The sequence below is a fragment of the Serinus canaria genome, chromosome 2, assembly GCF_022539315.1.
Source record: "Serinus canaria isolate serCan28SL12 chromosome 2, serCan2020, whole genome shotgun sequence".
Classification (NCBI taxonomy): Eukaryota; Metazoa; Chordata; class Aves; order Passeriformes; family Fringillidae; genus Serinus; species Serinus canaria.
Genome location: NC_066315.1, coordinates 129,465,661 through 129,491,333, shown reverse-complemented (window position 1 = coordinate 129,491,333; position 25,673 = coordinate 129,465,661). Strand labels below are relative to the sequence as shown.

General features: G+C 43.7%; 1 protein-coding gene across 1 annotated transcript in view; it reads right to left on the bottom strand.

The window, feature by feature from the left end:
• Positions 1-25,451, bottom strand: part of LAPTM4B (lysosomal protein transmembrane 4 beta) — a 59,077-nt gene extending 33,626 nt beyond the window's left edge. The window contains exons 1-3 of the mRNA XM_009087069.4: positions 25,306-25,451; positions 7,462-7,573; positions 426-499 (exon numbers count right to left, since the gene is read on the bottom strand). Of these exons, the coding sequence (XP_009085317.1) occupies positions 426-499; positions 7,462-7,573; positions 25,306-25,401 (282 nt within the window). The 5' untranslated portion in view covers positions 25,402-25,451. The remainder of the gene's footprint in view (positions 1-425; positions 500-7,461; positions 7,574-25,305) is intronic.
• Between the last annotated feature and the right edge of the window lie 222 nt (positions 25,452-25,673).

Below are 25,673 nucleotides of genomic sequence, written 5' to 3'. Positions count from 1 at the left end.
CTACTGCAGTCATGTATGCGGTGCAACTCCCACAACTCATTACATTAGGAGATTCTGAAACCACACAATACATTTCCTTTCTAATTAATAAGATTAATCCTGGAAAAAACCACAGGCTTGGGAGGTGAATGGGAAAAAATTCCCTTAACTTTGATAAGTACAAGATTCAGTTCTCTGAATTCACCATTTGCCCAGAGCTCACTCATATTTGAAACTGCAGACAGTCAACACAATTTCAGCAGGGGGCCCTGGGGTACCACTGATCTAAGCAATCAGTTCTGCTGCCTCTTCAACTGCTTTTCCCTCTCCCAATTTTCAGCTAAACAAGTAAAGAAGCAATTGTTAGAAAACAGTTTTCTTAATTGTGTTTCTATGGAGTTGTATGGTTCACTTTCTTTGGGTCTTCCCCAAACACAAGGAATTACCTTATATGCACCATATGTAGCCATGGCACAGATCAGAATCATCAGGAGAGAAATTGCAGTGGCAATGCACATATCTGGAAAAGAGACACGACACATCAGTGATTGCAGGCAAATTCAGAGCTTGGTTCAGTTATTTTGCCACCTCCCCTGTGCAGAGCATCTCAAAGGGCAGGGTGGGAGATGGGGTCAGGTGCATTGTTCAGGCATTGCTGGAGGAAATCCCTGCCTTTTGTGGGAACCTCCTAAGTACAGACAGTGCTTCTATCTGTTCAAGCCTGCAGCATTACACTGTGCTGGCACTTACACTAACACTGTGCAAACCACTGCAGCCTCTGTAAGACCATGGAGATGAATGGTCTAGTTTTTCTAGCTCTTCTAAGGATTTTCAAAAATCAGGAGCAGTTTTGACAGGACTGTTTTACTCATGGTGCTGATATCTGTAGTGAGTATCTGTTTTTCTGCACTCCAGATTGTTTCTTCACCAACAGCTGCTGCATACCATTGCTCATACATCTCTATACTGGAAAAGGAGCAAAAGTGGCAGATAAAGTCATCTTAGCAGAAATAACATCTTGAAATTTTTCATTTCAACCAATAACAGTGATATATTTATTAATGAAATTGTATAACTGTCAGAAAAGGTAAAGCAGTAAAGAAAGAAAAATATTCTATTCTTCAAAGTTTTGATTGGAGGAATTTCAGGACTCCTATCTTTTTATTCTACTGCTGATCAGCTTTCAATCAACTTTTCATTAGATTTAAGTTCCTAAGCCATGAACAGTTGGAAGGAGATCCTGGGGGGAAAAAATACATGTTTGTTCTTTTCATATGCACCTCCCTAGGTGTGATTACAGACCACTGTCAGGAGATCAGAAGTGAATTTCTGAACTTGAGCTTACAGTGAGCTTGGGAGTGCAGGGGAACACTGTGCCTATTTTCTGAGGTTAAGCCAGTGCACAGAGAGGACAGAGGACATGGGGTACGTAGGACATGGCTTTAGAGACCCCACCTCTCTTGGTACCTGAGGTGCTTGCTGCTCACATTGCTGTCACCAGGTTTAAACTCCCTGCCTTGACAAGGTATGTGGAGGAGCTCTGAGATGCACAAACACACCACAGAGTTCAGGATGCTCACTACCCTAACTTTGGAGGCATTTTAAGTGTAAAGATGGCATAATTTCATCACAGAGCTGCCACAACATCAAACTCCAGCACATGATGAGGAGCATCCCACAGCATGGAACAGTCCTCAACTCAACTCCCTGGATGTATCAAAATCAGGTTCTGGGTACATGCCCTGGAGCCTTCACCCAAGTCTCTGGAAGGATCTGGCAGCTGTGGACAGGTCTCACGTGCCACCACCAGGAAGCAGTGCAGGCTCAGCCAGGTGATGGCTGAGGAGGAAGGACAGGCACTAAGTCTTGTCTGTCATTATTTCCAGCCTACCAGAATGATCACCCATGTAGAGAACAAAAGAACCCAATCCTTGATCCTCCTGTGCCTGAGGGAGCACAAACTTTGCCCTGGATGGCACTAATCCAGATTTCTGCATGCAGAGAGGAACCTGAGACCTGTGAAGCTGGAGGAAAAATGAGCAAGAGGAGACTGCTGCTGGCAGGTGAGGACATGTCCAGAGCTGCTTGTGTTCTCTGGCTCCTTGGGCACTGCAGCTACCAGCAGCAGGATTAAGGACTTCAGAACCCAGGTGTGTCCTTTTCCAGATCACTGCCTGTGTCCTAGGTTTCAGGATTATTGTTCTCTCTCTCTCTTGCCCCCAAAATTTCTCCTTGTGATTGCATAGGAACTCAAATGCCACAGAAAAAGTCCTATGGCAGGCTACTTCCTCATTTAATGGATGAAATTTGAAGGATAAAGTGCCCTTTCCTGGCACTTGGAGGAGCTCATTCAAACCACTGTAGTCTGATGAGGCCCTGGAGCACAGATGTCCTTTCTCACAGCTGAAATGCTTGAATTTTTGTCTTATTGTCAAAATAAGCAGGTCTCACCCAGAAGAGGGGTCTGCACTCAGCAGTGAGTTCAGCTCACCCTGGCACTCCCTGCTGCCTTCCCAGTGGCTTCCTCCAGCTCAGCTCATGGGTGATACACGATGCCATGGGGAGGCAGCTGGGCTCCCTGCTCCTCATTCAGGAGGGATTGACATCTCAGTGCATCCCAAATTGCTCTTCAAAGGCACCTCCTTCTCCTCTTGGAATGTGTAGAGAATCCAGACAACCAGTGCAGTGTTTGAGCTGCATTACCTCAACCAGTCTCTGTGTTTTTAGGAGCTGTAAAGGCTGTGCTGTACCTGCTAGAAGTGATCTGAATTCTGACCTCAAGAGGAAGAAGGATCCACAAAATAACCTTTATTAATGAAAGGTACTGCAGCCTCTTAAGACACTTCTGGTTGTGTGGCCATTTACTCTGGCTGCCTATATACATCCTGTGAAATCAAAATTATTTTGAATAGACCAGGTACAATCAAGGTAATGAAAGAAAAGTGAAAATGGCTGCTGTAGCCACTAACCTCAATTGAACCTCTTGAAAAGAGGCTCATGGATCAATATTTTGATTCTGACCATCAGTTTGGAGGCACTGCATATGCATTTGTTCTTGATCCCAAGCACCTACTTCCTGCATCTGGGGGGAAGCTGCTGTCATTGTCATTTGCAGCAGATGCAGGAGTCACAGGTTCCACTGTGCTGTGACTGTGGCAGTACTGCTTCAGAGCCAGAGCCCAGCAAACTGTGATGAACCTGACAATGAAGATCTGGTCTGACACACTCATGCTCCCTGTCTCCAGTGCCTCCCTAACTCTGCTCCACCATGCCAAGTCCTAGTTGGCTCCAGCTACTTCTTTCTCATTTAAGGCTTCATTGGGTTTTTTGAGCCGTGTCAGCTTCAATTAATCAGAGTGAAACTAGATATGCAGCACATTAAATGAGAAACTGACAGGGCTGTGTGATTTTTTTCCCAGCCATGCTGTGCCTTCTATGGCTAGAAGGTTTGCACTTGGACTGCTGAATGGGTTATCCAGCCCATTTGTCCTAGATGGCTTTTTGAGTTTTTTCCTTGGGTTTAAAAAAAACAGTTGAGTTTTTTTCTCCTTGGGCTTAAAGAAAGCAGTTGAGTTTTTTATTCTTATACCTTGCAGTGACATCCTATTTTCCTGCCTCTTTGGAGAGAAAATGCTGCTGGGGCTGGGCAGAGCTCCTGTCATGGGGTACTCGTGTGCACACCAAGCTGCAGCTCAAGCTCCCTGAAATCACCTCAGAAGCATTTCCTTGCCTTCCCCTCTCCTCTTGCAGAGGAGGCTGATGGTGGGTGCTGCAGGGACAGGGAGGAGCAGCCAGCAAGGCCAGTCCCTGAGTGTGGAGTGATGGAGACCTTAAATCCTCATCACCTGCCCAGCCCTGGAGTTAATCACTGGCCCTCAGCTTTGGGAGCAGGGGCAGAAAGCTGCTGAGCAGCAGCCTGCACTCCTCAGGCAGTTTCTCCACTCTCCCAGCCTTATTTATCCAAGAGCCTCCTGGCTGCCAGCTCAGGATTACTGCCTTGCTCTCTCCTGCAGGCTGCTTGTGCAGGCTTGATGCCATGCTGCCAGCCACCATGCAGCCCCCTGGGTCACAGCCTGCACAGCAGCAGCATTTCCTCCCTGGGAAAGAGGGGAGGGCAATGAGAAGGAAAGAGAATTCTGCACCATTCAGCCCAGCACATTTACTCTAGAGTATAAAATTAGAGGGGAAGATGCTGCCCTGCATATCCCATACTGGGAAGGGATCTAGCTTTTGGCCTCTCCCTATATCTGGGACTAGTACTGCATAGGAGGTGTTGATGGACTGGGACAGGAATGTTACCTACTCCACCACTTCCATTTATCCACCAGCAGAAGTCCAAGCCTGTTGTCTGTAGATTTCTTTATAATTTTTTTTCTAATTTAATTAATATTTTTAAGCCCTGGGTGCATGTCATATTCAGCAGAGAGACCCTCACATTATTGTCCCCTGTCCTGAGATGTCTGCTTGTCCTGTCTGCCCATCCCAGGGCAGGGACACGGGCAGATCTTGACCCAAGTTGCTGATATCAGTGCCAAGGCTCCCCTCAGTTTCTGTAGGGCATGCAGAGGATTTCAGTCCTTGCTGTCATGTGGCCTGTGAAGTATCACACACACATCCCTGACACTGTGACAGCAGTAAATAAAACCAAGCAACACCCACTGCTTGTTTGGGCTGTTGACATGTCAGGGTGATGATCTGTGTGTCTGAAGAAGCTGGGCAGAAGGCTCAGGCAAAACCTCTGGGAAGTCAAAATGAATTGTAGGGCTTTTCCATCTCCTGCTCTGAGATTATTAGTCTTTTAACAGCAGCAGTATTGCATTGAGCAGCTCACATATTTCTAATTTTATCTAGTCCAGCTTCTAAACTCCCTCAGGAAATAATAAAAAGATGGGACTAAATGGGCTCAGCAGAATATCCAACACAGGAGGAAGCCCAGCATTTCACCAGGTTCTGAGATGTACATCTAGGAGAGCCACAAAACCACACACACTGGTGTGCACAGCAAGCTGCAGCTGGAGCAGCTTGTTCCTTCCAGTACCTCCCTCTGCCACATGGGTAAGTCTTGGCAGACTTTCTTCCCCCTTGCTTCCTTTTCTAGAATAGAAGGGAAAATAAATAGCCTAAAGCTTTTTTCTAAGTGTTCAGGTAAATCCTTTCTCTGACTAATCAAACAGGTACTTTGGAGCCTCTGGTAATGCCCTTGGAACCACACTAAATCCTGGGATTAGAACTGATGTTGCACTGGTGTTTCCAAGCAGTTTGCACTAGACTGGCTGTGGCTCTGCAGGTGGCAGGAATTTTGCCCACTGCTGGAACAGAAAATTGAGATTTCTCCATAAACCAGGCACAGCTAGAAATAAATCTGAATCTGAATATTGGGGGAATCCTGGTTTCTTGGAAGTCAGGGGAAACCTGTCATTGACTTCATTTGACTACTGTGACACAGCTGATAAGTTTTTTTCCAGATGATGTTTTCAGAGAGAGAGGAAGGGAGTGACAAATTTTACATGTAAACTCTGTGTCTGCATTTTTTTCTTGTTTGCTATTGATAGGAGCATCAACAGGAATGAGAATAATGGCTATAAGTGTTCGTGTCATTCTTATTTGTCAACAGAAGTACATATAGATAATAACTTTGGGACCTTCCTTAGCACAAAAAATTATGTATCATCCAGTATTTCACACACATGGCTTCAGTGCATACAGCTAACCTGAAAAACACTTCTTCAAAAAAGACAAAAGTAGGAAAAGAGCATGTTGAGGTTTCTCTGATGATTTATTTCATAATAAAACATTTCATTACATTTGAACAAATACAGTCATGCTTAAAGAATAGAAAAGAGAAATTATCTCCTGCCAGCTATTTCCAGTAACCATAAAAGTCAGTAGCTTGACTCAACTGCCTTCACTCAGTAAGGCACCAAACCAGAGGGAGTCAAAGAATAAAAGGAGACATTAATTCAAGTGTTCATTCGTAATTTAACTGCCTGTGAAATGTTCCCTTTACCAAATGGAAATGAGGTTGCTTGGCCCATAAGCCATCCTTTCACAGTCTTGCAAGGCTCACTTCATAAGCCTTGATAAAAATATACAGAAAATACAATTTTCAAGTGTAGATGGAAATCCCCAATGTACTTTATCTGACAGCTACTGCATTACAAAACAGAATTACAATTTGAAAGCCTTGGGCACTGGCAGGCCTCTGATGCTGGCTATATAAAACCACACTGACAGACAGTTATTACCAAGGTTAATCTCTGAGAATTAGGACAAGGCAGTCAGTTTTAATATGTCAGAATCAGCTAGGAGCCCATCTGTATCTACTATGGTCCTTACTTTCTTAAATCCAGTTATATAAAAAGATTTTTGGTCGGAAGTTGTAGGTGGGTTTTCAATGAAGACACAATGAAGTTGCAATCACCCCTTACCATTAATTCAGTGTAGACCCTCAAGGCATATTTGCATAAAGACCTTGTGGAAATAAGCATCCCTTAAATGACACCCAGCATCTCTGACACAACAATGGGCAGGTTTTTTCTCATGTGTGGGGCTGCTGCTTCTCCTACAGACATTTTTATTGATTTCAGTAGGAATGAGGAAAGGACTTAGAACCTTCAGCTGTAGATAGGGGGATTCTGACCAGAAAGACACCAGTGTGATTAGCAACAGACTTTGTTTCAGACTACTATGAGAAATGTTGAATGTAACCATCTTGTGAGCAGAAATGAAAATAAACAGACATTTTTATCAAAATCACATGGAGGGAAAACTTCACTAGATATGAATTAAACAATTAAATCAACAAACCACCAAATAATTTGAAAAAATTATGGAACAAGGAAACATTTTCAAAGGACAGGAGGTTTTGTAGGAGACAATAAATGGCCTAGCTTAGCCTTCTCTGAAACCATATTGATATTTTCTGTGATGCCTTTCAGTAGGAGAAGGAATTGCTCTGTGTTACTGCTAACATGCCTGTGACTGTACAGTTGATGTTTGTATTTGCATCCTCCCGAGCAGGTTTGTGCAAGTCATGCCAGATGCACAGGGGGTGCATGAATACATGCACCAGGGAGCACACTCAGCTCTCTGAACAGCAGTGTGGGCTCTTGTGCACATGCAGGCACTTGGGATGTGCTGCTGCAAGATGCACAGACTCCATATCTCCCTCTGGACTGCAAAATTCCCCTGGGGCTTTCAGCACCATGCTCAGGGATACATCTCCCTGCCAAGGGCTGGCTCTGCCCCTGCCAGGCCAGGACACAGCAGAGCAGATGGATTGATTACTAATAGGGAGGTGGCAGATAAGGTTACTACTAGGAAACAAGTTTGAACTGTGTCATAACACCTTTCACAATACAAATGCATCTGCAAGACACAAAGGTGAAGCAATAATTAAAAGGACAGGAATTACTGAAACGACAGGACAGTTACATAAATGCTGGAGCAATGAGTGCTGGGAATTAGGGAATTTGTACTTACTGGCATCATCCATAAATTCAAATTCACCCCCTAATTCAGCACTAGTCAGGTGGTACTGGTCAGGATCAGTCAGGGCACTCAGCAGAATCAGCAAGACCACCGAATTTATAATCTACAGAGAGGAAAAAGGGAAAAGGATCAGTCTGTGAAAGTAATCCATGAAAAACCTCTGGGCAGCACACACCCACCATGTCTCACTCCAGCTGATAGAGACTGTTTCCCAACTGTACAGCTGCAGTACTTAACTAACACCGCAACTAATTTCTCTAAGTTGGTAAACAGGGCTTACTTCTTCCCTAAGTGGCAGCATGAAAATTAAACAAAATGTAGATTATTACTCTTGTCATTCCGACTCTATTCTGCTCCAGAAAAGTTACCACTGCTCTTTCAGACTATAAAACATGTTAGCACATCCACCAGTCTTTTTGAGGTCATTACAAATGGGTGCTGTAATCAAGGACTATCAGCATGGCAGGGCCAGAACTGGGGACAGAGCCTGTAGAACTGCCAGGTGGCCAAAGAGGGGCTCAGTTACTGGAAAGGGCTGTGCTTTGAGAGGCCATGAGTGAGGTGCTGGTTCAGGTGAGCTGCTAAAGGAGGAAGCTTGGGGGGGTGGGAGGAAGTGGCAATGTGAGCCCTGTGTCTGATGCTCACATTCCAGTGTCATGTGGCACAGAGGGATGTTCACATCCACCAAGGCCTTGGCTATGAAATGCAGTAAGTGAATTAAATGCCAAGAATATCAAGTGATCCAGTAGAAGAGGATTGACAAGTATCAGCTATGAAGGATTGGAGAGGTAGCCAAGAGCTGAATTTTAAAACAAATCTGAACAAAATGCTCATATTGCTTTGAAGTGAAGAGAGCTAATTGCAGAAAAGAAGATTGCTCAGCATGAAATAATGCAGCCAGGCTAAAAGCTCATTCTACAGAACTAGGAAGATAATAGGTGAAGAAGAAAATGGGAAGAAGAAAGCTGAAAACAGTACACTTGGAAGGATGGATTTTATTGCTTTGCTTCTCACTTCAAAGTCATCCTAATCTGATCACAGGTTACTAACAGCAACAAGGTGTAGGTGTAGCCCAGGTTATTTCAAGACATAACAGGCTAGAGAATTTCTCAGGTAAAATAAATCCTTTTTGATAGGTAAATTCCATCAAGCCCAGCTGATACCAGATCTGTTAGCAATCTTTGAAAACTGCTGACAATAGATTGAGTTCACAAGACAAGAGCAAGCACAGTTTATGCAATTTCAAAGCAGGAAGGTCATGCAATGAATTTCTAGATAGAGTGGGAGAACAAAATAAGAACAGATAATCAAGCAGTCTCCCCATTAACACTTCAAATTTGTATGGTGACAAGTAACAATCACCACGGGCTTGTCAAGGACAAACTGTAAGTAATTTATCTTATTTTCCTTCTCTGACAGACCAAGAGGCCTTAAGGATAGGGCAGAAGCAGTAGATAACACCTCTGCATCTTAACACACTTTTTGACATTATGAGATTCTCACAAATGAGCACAGAAAACCTGGTTTGGTTGAATGTGCAGGAAGGTGAATGCACTGCTAGCTGGATAACTGCACTGAAAGAACAGCTGTGGCAGATTTAAGGATTCACAGCCAGCAAAGAAGATCTATTGAATAGGGTTTTCCAGTATCATTGAGGGACTTGTTATTTCAAGTCACCCGTAACCTCTACCTTTCTCTAATTTGCAGACAATGCCAAGTTGTAAGCACTTTGTGAAAGAAGATTAAAATTTATTTTGACCAGCTAGAGCAGAATTCAGAAAACAGAACCAAAAAGCACAGAGAAACACATTTGTGAAGAACTTCAGAAGAACATGAGGCAAAAACACTGAGTAAGGGACAGCTGCTCAGAAAGGAGTCTGAGCATGGCAGTGAATCAACTGAGCACAGCTCAGTGGAATCCCATAAGCTCAGCTTTGTGGCTACATGGTGCTGGGCAGTGCTGCAGAAACCTGGGCATTAGATACATAAACTGTTCTCCCACTTGTCCTCCATGGGCCTCTGCAGAAAGAATTCAAAATCCTTTTAAAATGTGCAAGGAAAAACCCTGGGGAGGGTCCTGCATCAGAACAGAGATCTGGAATGTCAGACATCTGGAATGTAGGACAGATAGGCAAAAACCAGGGGTTGCTTAGCAAGGAAAAGGTAGGGGGAGGTGCTCTCAGACTTTTATCAGCAGAAAGGTGGGGGGAAAGAACCAGGCAACAGATCCACTGGGTAAACAGATCTGAATTACAGCAAAAGAAAATTTAAGTTAGTGTGGTGAGCAATAAGGAAAGAAGCAGATAGAGATTGTCATTACTGCATTTTTACACAGAATAGTTAAATAGCTTTGTGTGGGGAATGCTGTAGCATGATCTTGTCTTGGCTTTCTCTTGGTTTTGAAGACATCAGACGACTATCAAAATTCAAAGTTACATTCCATAAATCTTACTGGGTTTTAACATTATGTATAACTCCATATCACAACCTAGTCCTTGTTTCATACTCCTCTGTGGAAAGCTAGAAGATATAAGCCCGTAATAAATATGTTACCTAAGAAGACTACTCAAACTGTCAGAGCAATCAGAAACCATAAATGCATGGAGTGTTGCTATTTTAAAGACACATTTTTTGGGTAAAGATATAGCCACAAAAAATCATAAAATACTAACCTACATACTCTACTTTCTCCTTATGGATGCACCCTGATTCAGATTATGTGATTGTCAGCATTGCCTAAATTCTGTATAAGACATAGATTGTATTTGCCTGATCTGAAGTCTGCTGCAGTCAGTAGGAATCTCTCTAATGCTCTTTAGTGCATTACTTTTCTGTTCTATCAGTTTGTTCTCTTGAGATCCTCATAATCACCTGAGCACTTTCCAGCTGTACTGTCAGTAGTGCAAGTGAAATACACCCCGTGAGTGTTTGCTCCCTCTTTCTCCTAGAAATGTGTGCACAGTTGGGTGTACTGTGTTCATCAGGGTTTTCCTTTTGTTTTGAAAGTGATGTGACTGTTGAATTTTAAAAAATGCTTTAATGCATAAATTCTGTGTGTCTAAAAACTTCCTGATGTAATGTTTTCCAAGGACACACAATCAAGGACAAGAGCATAAAAAATTATTCCCTGTTGGTATATGCAGTTAGTATGAGAGTTGAAATCCCCATTCTAGGAAAAGCAAAAGAGATTCCTGTGCTCTTTTGATAGGGCCAAAATTTCCTTCAAGATGTTTTACATTTCTTCAGCAACAAATAGTGTAACAACCAATTAGCAATGCTTAGAAAGCATTTTAATTATGCAAAGTTGCAGGAAGCTGCTAAACCCTGTCCCTTCCCAGTGAGACACACTGTCCTCCTTTCATGGATGGAGAAACTGAAACATGTCCATGGCCATTCAGCAGTGGGATTGGGGCAGGATGCCGTCCCTGGAATGGGGTAAAATGACTTGAACAGTGTTTGCAAAGCTATCAGTGGTAAACAAAGAAGGAGGATTCATGCTGCCTTTGGTGTTGAACAATGGCTGAAGCCAAGTCTGACTCAATCCCGAAGTTAAACACTCTGATAGTGAGATGAAAATGTGGTAGCCCTGCTAAAATCCGTGGATAAAGGGACAAACAAGTGCCACTGCTGAATGTTTATCTAAAGCTCTGAGCTGACACAGCTGGCCTGGAGACAGAGTGGCTGACAGAGAATCACCCAGCTCAAACCTGAACAGCAGGGTCTTCTACCACACCCCTTCCTGCAGTGCAGGTGTGGGGACTTCTCCCTTGAGTGGGGATGCCCTTCCAGGTTACCTTTCAAGGCTGAGTAAAAGAAACTGGCCCTTGGTCACTCATATGGGTGGGTAACATCCATCTGTTAATAATAATTAAATATCAATTAATATTTTTTTTTACTAGCATTAATACAATTGTTTCAATATTGCTTCATGGTGTACTCTAATAGTTGTTATATCTCCTCTACTGTGTAGTGAATAATTCTGGTTAAGATAGTTTTGTCTAATCATTATAATAATAAAAATATTTATTTATTTATTTAAATATATCTGGTTTGCTGTCCTTCATCCTGTGGGACAAAGTTGTATAAAAGGTTCAATTATACCTATATAAGTTGTATAAAAGTTCAGTTATACCTATATAATCCTTTAGACCTAAACTGTTGACAAAGTCTGGGGTTAAGACTGGATCCAGCCAGACCCAGACTCCTCTATGAGGAGTTTAAAAATCAAGGGGATCCTTTCTACACCCTGTGAGTCAACAGGAGGGTTTCTTTAACAAACTTTACATGAAGCTCCCACTCTGCCCATGACAGGTGTTCAATAAGAATACAATGCAAGACTTTGCACTGTTAAGTCAGAACTGTGACCACTGGTCCTACAGCTGATTGCAGCCCAGTGCTGCCAGGGGCTCAGGAGAGGAGCTCCAGGGACACTCACAGGCCTTGTCTGACCTGCACAGCCCCAACCTGGGCATCTCCACACCCCTGCCCATGGCCCAGGACCCCACACAGCCCAGCCTGGGGTCATCAGTCTCTGTCCCCATGGTACAACACACGCCAGTCCCCAGCCATGCTCCCTGGAGGACCCTGTGAAGGCATGCTGCAGCTTGTCTCCAGTTGTGTCCCTGGTCCCAGCCCTCTTGGCTTTTGGTTGCCCCCCTGGTTTATCCCCTGTCCTGCTGGGGCTGGTGGTGATCAGCCCCAGTTCTGCTTCTGGGCTCAGTCCCTGCAGGATGGTGTTCAGTGCCCTAACAACACACTGGACAAAGAACCTACAGACAGTCCTAAAAATGCCCAACTGTGCCCTTATTCTGATATGGAAACAAAATAATTATCTTTAAAAAAATCCCAAAATCTTACCTCTCTGGCAGCCAGATGGAATTACATCCACTTTTGTAATCAATTAAAGGGAGGAAAATAAATGCTTTATAGAGACCACAGAATGTATGAAGCCAAGGGGAAAGAGGAAATATTGTGGAAGAGACATCCAGATACTGGAGTAGTAACTGGGGTTCCTGCTGTGGGCTTATAAAACATAATTTCAGATTTGAGTAGAAGACAGTTTGAACAGCAACAGCTGTGTGAGGAAGGTGCATGCAGGCATGAGCAAGACAGGCAGCAGGTGATGAGACTGGGACTGACCACCAGCCACCAATGCTGCTTCCACCTTCACTGTGATAAAGAACCAGCAGCTTAAGCACAAGGTGGGGCAGTTCTGCTGGAGAGGATGTCCAGTGTTTAGGGTGCAAGGACACAACTTCATGTCTTCCACAGGCAGCATCCAGCAATTAGAAACTATATAATGCATGAAAATTTCAGGCTTCTACAGTCAATAAGTCACCCTTTTTCCATGTCATTTGTTACAGAGGTCAGCAGTGAACTGTGGTGACCCATGGGAATAAAATGCACTGCAGCAACAGGTGATTAGAAAACAAATATCACTATAATTTCAGACCTTTTGTAGAAGTGCAGCTGCATGGTATCTATCCCAGCTTATCTAAAATAAGTTCCAGTAGCTCCTAAGAGCATGCCATTAACACCAATCTGCTGATGATTATGAACTCAAGCAGACAGAGAAATGCTTTCACCAGCAGCTCACATAAACGTCTGTAAACACTGAAAGAATGGAGTTACAGGGGCTTGCCAGGAGTTACAATGGCTTTCAGTCAAGAGCCAAAATAAAATAGCTTTGTTAAAGGAGTTTAGAAGAGGAAATATTATGCTCACTTTAAATCAATACACTGCATTAAAAATACATTGACGTTTCTACTGAAGACTACAGGTTCCCCTCTAACAAATATTCTACTACAGCTCTCCCAAGGCTTTCTAATGCAGTGAAGAGAGACACAAATATTTACAGGAAAAAAGAAGAGCCCCCCCCCAGCTTTATTTCTATTTCAACATATAACTGAATCCATGCATGTAGCAGGCTGAGTGTTAGGGGTGGTGAAAGATATTTGTACAGTTTTAATTCTGTGACTGCTTTCAGCCTCACTGAACTCAAGAGAGATCCACTTAAGCACCCTCTTTAAAATCTCAGCATTGGTGGAGAACTAACTCCCTGCCTGTGCCCCTTCTTACAGCCCAGAGCTGGTTTCATGGCACTGGGAAGCCCTGTAATATGTAGGAACTGGCACACAGAGTTCTAGCATATTTTTAGTATCCCACAAAACTGGCATGGTTTAGTTTGTTGTCCTCTACAGAGATACTAAAGAAGCCAATTGCCAAGGACTTTAATTTTAGCAGTAAGAAATCCTAAACATTTTTAGTAAAACTTAAGAAAATCTTAAGCAGAACCCCTGTACCCACTTCTCTGTTTATCTCCAAAAAACTCAAGGCAATTTTGAGTCTGTTCTTTACAGAAATGACAGAAACAAAACATCAGTCTTAAACTACTTTTGCTCCTTGAAACGAAACAGAAGAGTATTTTCTAGCACTTGGATATTTGAAGTCAGTATCATTATAAGAAAAAGTAAGAATAAATGGAATATGTCTATTTAAGAATCTCAATGTCTAATTTTCCCTATCTACCTTTCCCTTTTCCCTAGGCATGTTTTTTGCATATTTTCTTCATGGTTTTTGCACATTTTCTTTGTTTTTTTCTTTAGGCATAGAAGATCTTCATAAAAGCAAGAACAATTTGTTCATCAAAGGGACAAAAGAACTCTACAAAGGAAAAAAAAATCAGGTTTGGGATTTAACTAGCTCATGGTAGATTTGCACTCTCTGGGGTGCCTTTTCCAAACTTCTTTATTAGTGCAGATAATGAATTAAGGTTTATTGCCCCATACAGGAAGATTTTTCTGTCTGTTCTCTGTCTCCCTGTTAGGCAAAGTTTTGTGTCTGTTAGTGTTCACTGGGGGCTTTTTCTGAACTCTGACTGGAGAAGAAACAAACAAGGAGGCAATTTATCAATAAAGGTTTTCAGCTGAGGGCTGGGAAGAGCAGGCAAATAGCACATAGGGAACAAGAAACAAGATGTCCCTTCTGTGTACCCAGGTTTCTTGACAAGTCTCACAGCAGTGATCCAATCTCTTTCCCTCTGGGGGCACAGGAGCTACATCTGAGCACACCACAGCCACTGGTGAGAACTCCAGGAGTGGAGGAGCAGAAGAACGCTGGCTGCCAGAGCAGACACCTCTCTCCTTTTCCTGCTGTGTAAGCCTTCTGCCTCATGATAATGAAAATATTTCAGCTTTCCAGTGCTTGGGGACAAGGGGCAGATGTGTTAGTGATGCACAACTTAATGAGTGGTCCAAGTTAGAAACCCAGACACCCTCAAGTACCTTTTCATCCAATGGAGCAAAACAGCCTGAGCAGAGACAGAAAGAGGGACACTTGAACTTGGGTTAAAAGGGAATCCTCCACTCCTTTGACCAGTGAAGCTCATTATCAGGCATTTTTACTGAAGCCAAAAGGTTGAAGGAATTCAGAAAAGGATGAGCTATTTATTAAAAGGAAATGCAAGAGCTTAGTCATGTCACAAAAGATCTGAAAAACAAAATATATGCCTTCCTGCTTCAGTTGACTGCCCAACCTTAACATTACAGGATAATAAAAGAAAATGTTGTCCCTGAACAAGCTGTTCTTTCTCCCTCTGAGGTTTCTCAAAGCATGGTTCTGGCTGCTGTCTGAAATACTGCACTGGAATAGGAAGAGCATTAGTCAGATCAGAAGTAGCAATTATGTTTTTATATTGTTTTAATTTGGAGAAGATAGGGTAGAGTCTGCAATTCTTGTCACTGTTTTTCTGTACTACTTATGAGAAGGCAAAGAATCATCCAGGCAGGCTCAGACTAGCACATTACAAAGTCCATATTATAGAGGGCATATAATAGAAAGCTGCATAAAATATTTCAATCAGACTTTATACACAATTTCAGCTTTGACTGCTATGACACTCACTGAACTTTAAAGACTATGCTGATTAAATTGATATAGGAAGTCCAGAATAATTTACCAGCACTCTTCTATACAAATGACTCAACTACTGCCTACTGCCAATCTTTTAATAAGCTTAAAACCCCAACCACAAGAGGTCTGTTATTAGTGAAATATGGTAATGCCTAAATTCATTTTTAAAAAAATAGATGGACAGACTGTGCAATATGCACATGAGAGGTTTCTGCCTCCCTAGAGATAGAGTTTAGTTTGTTTGTACTTGTGAGAGACTGAAATGTTATGGTTTGTGGCTTAAGTATTATTATGAAGGACTTTTTGCCCATTAGGGCAAAACTGTAGAAAGAAGCTGCAACCACCAAAGCCCTCCTCTCTCTGAAGATGCCTCCCGAGGGGAACTTGGGACTGTGAGCTAAGCTGCCTAAGGGAACTTGAGATAAGATAAAGGTGACACTATTGTTCAGTCATCTCAGGTCTAGGGGGAAGGAGACAAGACTGAGGGAGGATGAAGTATCCCCCAGAAAGGCAAACCCAGCAGCTGTCCTGAAAATCAGCTCTGGCTGGGTTTGAGGAGGGGGAGGCCATAGCCCACAGACTCCCCCCCAGCCAAGGGGGCAGGAGGAGAGTTTTGGGTGTGTGGCATAAACCAGAGACAGAGAACAGCCAAACTCATCCCCTACACCAACCCCACAGGCCACATCCACGGGACATCCATGAGAGGCAGCTGAGGGGGTGCCATTATCCATCAAAGACCCCCAAAGTGCTCCCCAGACTTATTCCTGAGGCCTTGCAGCAGAGCACTGCATGTGATGCAAAGTGATGCAACTGCTCCAGAGTCTGTGGCAAGAGACTGTGTCAAACTGGCTCCTGCAGGGGAGGTCCCTGGGCATTCCCAGCTGGCCTGAGTGTACATTAATCCATGGAACTCTGTGTTTTGAAGGACCTCACCACCAAGAAGACCAGAAGAACAGAATCAATAGGACAGGAATCAATCAGGATCCATGGAGTGGTGATATTTTCTACTCAATCTATCTCTCTGTCATGGTCTTCTTCTCCCCCCTCCTTTTTCTATTTCTTTCCATCTTTTTCTGCCTTTCATTTTCTGTTAAATAAAATCCATACTACTGACTTTGGCATATGGTCTTGCTTGCACCTTAATTTGGGCAGAGGCACCTCTTTCACAAGTTTAATAACAGAATTGTAACATTATTTACTCTTAGTCCTTCCCTGGTTTCAGGAAATAAGCTATTTGTACACAAATTTATCAGTGGAGTCGGTTGCTTTTCCATCATATTTAAAGAAAGTTGAACCTGTATCTAAGGAAAGCCCTGGAAATGACTGCTGAGGTCTTCTGCCCAGCAAGACCTCTGAGGAAATATTTATGGAGAAATATAATCACATGTACAATTATATCATTGCCAGATCAACTCACAATTTCTCCTAAAGGTCATTGTGGTTCAGGATGCAGTGGAGAACTAGCAAAGAATTGGTATGCAATAAAACCTTATTAGAAAAAGGATTGTTCAGGTGGGATTTGCTTGGTTTCTGCATTTCTCCTTGAATTCCAAAAATGCCTGTTTGAGCCTGGTAGCTGACTGTGAAAGCTTGAGGGCAGACCTGCTGAAGTGTGACTGTGAGCTGTGGCAGCTCCCACAGATCCAGACTTTTGTGTGGGCTTGTGACAGAGGATGGGCCAGGCAGCATCACTGTAGCTGTAACCTGGGCTGGGCTGCCCAGGTACCCACGGGCCCTGGCCAGCCCACTGTGTGTCCTACAGCAGCCACAGCACTGCCCGTGCTCAGAGTCCCCTCCACCCTCCTGGCCTTGGCCAGGGCACTGCTGAGAGGACTCGAGAACAAGACACATACAAACACTTCAATAAAAAAATACAACCTAACAAAAACCAACACCAAAAGACACCAAACCTTTGATCCATGATTCTTATGTAGCCACCACAGAAGCCATACAAGTGACTGCACCCTTGAAGCACTCTGCAGCCCAAGGCAGGGATTTGGTTATGCAAGGAAGAAGTGGAAGGATGGCACTGTACAGATAATTACAGAAATAGTAAAGAGCACGGTCACATGTATCCTGTCTGGCTGGCCACAGCTGTTTCACTGCTGGGAAATGCATCTCTCCAAGGTGAAAATCTCCCACAAATCCGTGTTTCTGCCAAAAGCATTTGTCCTGTCTGTTTTAAGCAGCTTAATATATCTCTGGACAGAACAAGACCTTGCTCAGCACATGCCAGCAACAAAATGAAAAGCAGTCACAGCACTCTCAAAACCCCTTTCAAGGCTGAGAACCAGGATGACAAGAGTTAGAGCTGACTGCAGACACCTAAAAGAGCTGACCCTCAGGAGGTGCAGGAACAGTGTGCTAGGCTCAAGTCCATATTAATTCCTCGGGGATGCCTCCCTGGCAATTCACCTCACATTGAGCAGGGGCACTGTCTCACACCTTCGGACACAAGTGTGGGTTTTTGCTTCTTACTCTGTTTTTTAGAGATTTGGGACTTTAAACCTCCAGCCCTGCTTGAGAACAGCACAGAAATTGCCCTGCACATCTTCAAGCCTCGGCCACTTTAAACTTCCAGAGTTTTACAGTCAAAGCACAAGCCCCACAATAAAACAAGAGAAAAAGAAAGCAATCAAGGAAATTAATTCCTGGCTATTTTGCAACATCCGTTCCATATGTCCAAGAATATATAAGACTAATTGCATTTTCACTGACGTCAGTCTAATCAACCATCAGTTTAGGAAGCTTAATGTGCTCTCCTCTGGCTCACTAGGAGATGCATATTAACCTTCAACAGAACTTCCAAACACATTTTACTTGATTAATGTAATACCTCCTCTCCTTTCTATAAATATATTCATGATTTTTTGTATAAAAAAACCAAATGTAATTACACCATACTGAACTCTTAATGGGATTCTTTCCTTCAACAAGCATTTATGTAAACTTTGCTCCCCTTACAACCAACCATCTGTTTTCTCACTGGAGGGAATTTGTTATCCAATTGAAGGCCTTAATAAGAAAAATGGGTATTTTACAAAGGTTTGCAGTTTTTGAGATGATAATTGTATTGATTACATGAGACAACTGTGTCATTATCAAAACAACTGATGCAGATGATCAGCTGTCATTGCCATGATTACACACTCCATGAAATATCCCACTGTGGTACCTGGGGATATAAGAAAAACTGCCTATGTTAGGGGATTAGGGATTAAAGACATTTTCATAAATCCTTGTGTTGTGTCAGACTAATAAACAGTTCCGTAAGTGCAAGAGCTGCCCAAAAGACATTTCCAAGAAATTTTATCCCTCCAATGACTTAAAAGGTTTTTGCAAGAAAAACCATTTTTAATAAATGTTTTAATGTCATACTGATGCATGACAGAGTCTGGGACAGACTAATAAAATGCTGCTTCTACTTCTTTCTGCAGCACAGGAACACAAATACAGGGTTTTTTCACCTAGAGCAGCAAGCACAAGTAAAACTTGGGATATGGTGTACCAATGAACCCATCCTTTGTTCAGATGACCTTTTTGGCCTGCTGAGGGGTGGATTCTGTCACACACAGTAAGTGATTAGGCTCTCTGCAAGCTATTTTATTGATTGTGCCATTTCAATTCCTCCCAGGCAGCCCTTTATTTTGTAATTCAACTGAAGAGGGTCTGGAGCATAAATTGGAGAAAAAAGATGGGATAAGGTCCTGCACTGCAGAAACCAACCTGGGCCTGTGCACAGCACAAAAGAGCTCTTTAAGAAGTTCTCCTGATGCCATTCTTGAAGCTAACAACTGGTAAATTATTTAATAATGTATCTCTAGAAAAGTTACAATCAGAATATGGTTACTGAGAAGGTCCTTCAGATAAGATCAGATTTTGTTCATGCTAATGATCATCTGATCATCACTGGTCTTTATTCTTTGCTATGACATATTTAAAATTCATACATATGCTTTCAGTTTGTTAAGAAAACACCATACAGGGCCTGAGCAGGTGTGTGTGTGCAGAATCAGTCTTTCCCCCCCCCCAGTATTGAAGATAATGAAATGGATGTGATCCAGTCCAAGAGCATATTCCCTGAACCTCCTTTGACTCCAGTCTCAGCTGGATATTCAACATGTATACCAATCATCAGGGAAGCCTTTAAAAGGAGGGTTAATATTCTCCTTTATTCATAATGAATTCCAAGTTTCCTCTCCACTCTCCACAATAGCAAGCATGTGCATAGGAAGAGTCTAATGAGTTACTTGGGAATGTTACTGGTTTTGTTCCATGATCTTGTCTTTCATAAGATGAAAGACAAGATCATGGAACACTAGAAAAAATAAAGATCATTTTATAGACATGGCACTTGGGACATGAATATTTAATCAATTCAGCCATTTCTATTAGAGGAATTGGGAATCTCAAGTAATTTCATATTATGACACCTTCACTTGCTGGTGGAGAAATTTCACATACTGCTGACACTACATCTCCTACCAAGGGATGGGAGTTGGGAATGTCATTGGCACCACCCAGCTCTTTCCCCTGAATATCCAGCCCAGGTCTTGGCCATGGAGAAGAAACACCTGGTGAATCCACAGCAGCCCCTTTCTGCAGGAATCCTTTCCCCAGGGCCAGCAGTACTGGGCTGTCACTGCAGGTGGTAAGGGGGGTGCTGCAGGATAATCCCACCCTAGCCCAGCTATGTCCCACTGGAAGCAACATCCCTGGGTGATATGAAGGAAGTGAGCCTTCAGTGAGCAGGCTACTATGGCCCTTCATACAGACACAAAGCTGAAAATACTTTCTTTTTAGCCCACTTCATTCCATAAAAAGACAAAGCAAGCTAATTTTATAAGTGAAACACAAGGCCTCATATCTGAATTCATGAAAATTCCCACAACCTGACACTGAGATAACACCTCAGGCTTCCTGACTGTGTAATTTTGCTCTTTTCACAACCTCGGTTCTTTTTTCAGCTTTCAAAATCTCCTGATTCTCCCAGGTTTGAAAAGAATCAAGAACTTTTTCTTAGAATTTCTTTCTTTTCCCTGAAAAGGCCTTCACAATCTGCTAAGGGACCCTCAGTCACAGGTTTGGTGACGTGAGTAGTCTCAGGCAGTGTAAAGCTGGCAGGAGAGTGGATGGAGCAGCTTGGGAGGATGCAGGGCAGGGTTATTTTGTTTACATGAGCAGTCACTGCTGATCTCTCCCCCCTGCCAAGTAAGCCAAGATTACTGAAATCTTCTAACTGGTATTTAAGCACATTGCCACACATGCTGTTTTGCATGAGGCTTGAAAAATGCCAGGACATAAATGTGGCCTAGTCACAAAATAAATATTTTCACTCTCCTTTAGACATCAGATCAAGTGCACTCTACTAACATTGTCAGGGTGTTCAAACTTAAATCAGTGAGACCATAGCACGTTGTGCTTCTCTTTTCCTTTACAACATAAGTCTACTCCCAGTACATTTTTTCATCATTAGGATTCAATCCTTTTATTAAAAGATGACTGGGACAGAGATAGATATTAGACATGCTTTCAACAGTATAGTCAAAAAAATGCAGAACTGAAATGTCACAACTAGCAATCCATGCTGAGCTTTCCACAAATAGCAGCTCAAACATCCAACCCACCTTGGCCAAAAACTTTGGCTCGCTCTATTTATGTTCTTACTGCCCATCCTTCAGTGAGAGCCTCACAACTCGATAACTTGTGGTTATAAAAGGTTCTCAGGCTCCCATTAGTTTTTATTTTTAGCCCCTGACTGTCAGGAGCTGCGGGAGCAGAGGGAGGGCAGCGGCTCCTGGGGCGTGGCAATGGGGAATGCACAGCTCACCCCGTTCTGCAAGAGTCCTCTGGCCAGGGCCAGCAGCACTGCACTGGCACTGCAGGTGCCAAGGGTGATGTTCCAGGCTCCAGCAGCCTGTGCCCTCGGCTCTGCTGCCCTGAGGCAGGCAGCAGGAGGCACTGGGCTCACAGAGCTCAAATAAGAAAGCTCCTTCTTTTATTGTTTGGGTTTTTTAAACTGATACCTCACAATTCCATCTTCTGCCCACCAAAGCAATCTGAAATAATCAGAATTCCTGCTATCCCGATGGTGTCAGTGGAGCCTCAGGGTGTGCAGAAACCCCGCTGCCACTGTCAGGAGGGTGGAAAATCCTTCCACGACACTGTCAGCATATCTGATGTTGTTCCTTCTTTGTGTTCCAGACAAGGAAAGCGAAGTCCATTTCCTCAGGAAGAAGACACGCTGTGTTTATAAATGCTGTCACTGACAGGGGTGTTGTTATTCTGAGTCACCAGCACTGACTGGGTCACTTGGAAATGAAATGCCAGTTTCCCCAGATTCCAGCACCCACTGGAGATCAGAACTGGAGTTGGCTCATTTCAGCATTGTCACTGCCCTGAACAGCACAGTGACAAAATTCAGCTATGGGAAGTGACTTTCTAATTTCACTTAGTTTGTTTTTTCAAATGCAATACTTGTAAGACTTTTGTGCCCCAAAATGTTTCTGCATTACTACTGTGACCTCTGATTTCATGTTATAATAGAGAGAAGTGTACAGTCTCAGATAAAACCTCAAAAATTAACAGCCAGCCAAACCAAACTGGTCCTCAGGCTTGAAATAAACATTGACCCCCAGTCAGCCACTGCTGACATTTTAATCCTTAGCATAATGTTTGTATTTAACATTGCAGCACCCCCTGTTAAGCTTTTCTCTCCAAGGCAGCACACTAGTTCTTGAAGTGTGGGCTATTCTAATGGGCAACCCCATCAGATATGCTTTTCAGGAAATTTCCCCTGGCTACTCCAACTTTTACAAGTTACTTTTTACAATGAAGTACCTCAGTGACTTTCTGTATATTGCATTATTATGCTATATTGAGATATCACACAGTGATATGTTATCCTGCTCTAGATGTACTACCCATGGCTCTACCAGGAAGAAACTACTGAAACACAAGAGCCATAGAAACGTTATTATTCTGCGATCCATTATGTTCTAAAATAAAGTTAAATTTTTATTTCCCAGCTATTGATCCATTATGAGACCATCGCAAGTGTCTGTGGCTGGAAGAGCTCTCTGCTCCTCCCTCTCACTTTTGTGGGAAAACTCCCTCAACAGCAGCACTGACGACTCCATGTGCACTCAGCTTCCACTCTCCCCACTATTTGTAGTACCCTAAACACGCAGTTCAAACATTAAAACTACATTATAACAGTAAACTTAGAGCATACTGATGGGGGGTGGGGGGCAGAATGTTGAGACACAGCCCTGATGCTGTGCCAGCACTGCTCAGCAGCAGACAAAACACTGGTGTGTTATCAACACCCTTCCAACTCCCAGTGCACAGCGTGGCACTGCGAGGGTTCCTATGGGAAGATGAATTCCATCTCAGCCGCTATTTTTTCCACATTTACTCAAGACATTAAATTCTGCCTCCTGAAATTCTGCTAACTCACAACTGGTTCAGCATGTGAAAATGTTGTGTTAAAAGTCTGCCAAAACTCCTGAGCTACTGCATTTTCCTCCTTCAGATGCTTCTACTACTGAATCATTGTATTCATTGTCATAGAATTAATAAAACTTACACCTCACAGGTAGTGAGAAATGAAAAAGCAACAAGAAAACTATCATTCTCAAGGTTGGTGTCTTTCCTCAAGTAATTTCCTTTAGGGAATAACAGCAAAGCATGTATAGAATACACGGTGGTGTTGCAAAAACTCAGAGAGGGTTTTTGAACTTTGAAGTAATGCTCATGGGTCCTGTGTGGTTTGGAGTAATGCTACCACCCAAAATACATCTAGAGAAAAAAAATGCCATCAGGACAGCATCTATTTTTATGTTAATCCTCAACAGCACGTGGTAATAAAACCATGTTATAGGTTTATGTGGGTTTATATGTTATGTTATATGGTTTTATATGTTACATTATACAGTTATGTAACCAAACCATAATTGTTCTTCTGAGACAAAGAAATCCATTTGTATTTGACTTTATCAACCAGATCTTTCAATCAGGGCCATTCATTCAAGGAACTACTCCTTCCTTACTTTTTGGTTCCTAACATAATAAGCAATAAAAAAGGTTTAGCATTTATTATCTACATGCATATAAATATCTATTCTTAATGATTAAATTTAAGATTCAAATACTTGCAATAGCGAAAAAAACACAAAAATAAATGTATTCTCTATCAGTTTGAAGTAATTTAGAAATCCACCCTGAAAAAGTTATGAAAGCAAAAGAACCAAGAGGTGTAAATCAGGAAATACCTGCTCATAGAAAAGGAAATTTAAGACCAAATTTTCCAGTAAAATACTATGTGAAATTCGCCCACTGCTATTTAAATGTTCTTAACAGATTAGGTAACAGCCTAAAAAACTATCAGACTTTGTATCCAAGCCGAGGTGATGCACTTCCCTCTTCCTCAAATAACTTTAGGTCCACTGAACAGCTAAAATACCTGTATCCCTGTCTCTGTGGTGCCAATGTGAAAAGGCTTCGTTCAGCTGAAGGCAGAAAGAAATAATAAGCTCCCTAGAAGAAATGCTCAAAAGCTTTTCAGGTCATATTACAACTTAGGAAAACTTAATTGCAGCCAGGCAGAGGGAGGCATCTTTTACAATCCTGTCAGTATTGTACAACTGTGGATGTCACTATTAACCATATTTTATTAAACCGGGAGCAAGAAATGGTTCAACTAATGCACAATTTTCTCAGTGGTGAAATACATATTTTACAGGACATAGAACATTTTATATGATTTCTAGGACATAAATGTCATCCTAGCTTTTTTTATTGCACGGGTTGAATTTATTTAATGAGCTGTCTTACAATGGAGGCAGCCTGCATTTTTCACTTGCTTCTGCAGGGAATTTCAGTAGTTAGCAAATAAGCCCGGGTCTAATCTGCTTCCGTCTGCAATCACTTGAAAAATGATGCTTGGCAAACGGCTCTGCACAGCCTTGCCATCAGACGGAGATTGATTCCTCACATCAAGAGACGGAGCAGGCTGAGAAGTGCATCTGCGTTACCTACAGCAAACAGCCAGTTCTTTTTATTCTGAACACCCTGCGACTACAGCTGGACCAGCTCTGGGAAAAACTGCTTTCCCCACATCGCAAAGGATGGGGAGACAATTGTCAGAGAGGAGCTGAGAGCTTAACGCGGCTCCTCCTCACCGAGTCTTTCCCCGGGCCGAATAATTGAGCGTCCAACAGCCTTTGGTTGCTGATGGTAACGCTGGGGTCTCCAGGGTAAATTTCTCACTCGTGTCCCGTCATCCTGGCAGAAAAAAGGAATCTTTCTAGTACCTGCGAACAGCTGCCTGGAAGGTTTCAGCTCTCTACCGGGCAGACCAAAACGCTACTGCCAACGATTATCTGCCACAGGGGACAGCAGTGACAAGAACACCCGAACGCTTTATGAAGCAGCCACCAGAGATGATAAAACATGATTTTCTGCGCGGAGTGCCCAGGGGCCGGGCAGCCTTGCTGGAGCTAATGCACCGGCGGGGCCCGTGTGCTGCAGCCACCTCGGCCTGAGACCACCCCGAAGTTTGGGGGAAAACCTTCACCCCAGGGGTCTTCACTCAGCACATTTTCAACCCCCACACAGCTTTTGGGTTGAGACCCTCCCGCGCCTGCCCGTGCAGTGTATCCTGTATGTCCTGCCCCGCTGCCCGGAGCCCTGAACACGCACACGCTCCGTGCCCCAGTTTCGGCAGAGCCTGCGCCGGTGCCCGCCGGGATCAGCGGCGCGGAGCGCGGCGCTGCCTGCGCATTTCGCTGCTCCAACAACGCGGCTCCCTCAGAAACCCGCCTGAGCTGCCCGGGCAGCCTGAGCCGCCTCCATCCGCGCCCCCATCCGCGGAGCAGCCCCTCAGGCTGCCCCTGGAGCGCCCGGAGCCGGGGGCACGCTCACCAGGTACCAGACGCCGAGGATGATGGTGCCGGTGCGGACATGGCAGCAGAGGCAGCAGCTGTTGGAGTAGAAACGCGCCCACGGAGAGCTCAACATCTCGGAGGCTCCTCGGGCTCCGCCGCTCCGCGTCTCTGCCGGCGCCGTTCTGCGGGGCGGGGCGGGCTGGGGCCGGGCTGGGGCCGCCCCTCCCGGCGGGCGGGACCGAGAGCACGGCCCGGCCCGGCCCGGCCCAGCAGGGCGGAGGGAGCTCTGCGGTCTCTGCCGGCGCCTGTACCCGCAGCAGCAGCCCGGAGCAGCCGCGCCGAAGCGCGGGAGGGTTTCGGGATGCGCAGTCCAGGCGTTCAGCGAGCGGCAGCCCGGCCAGGGCC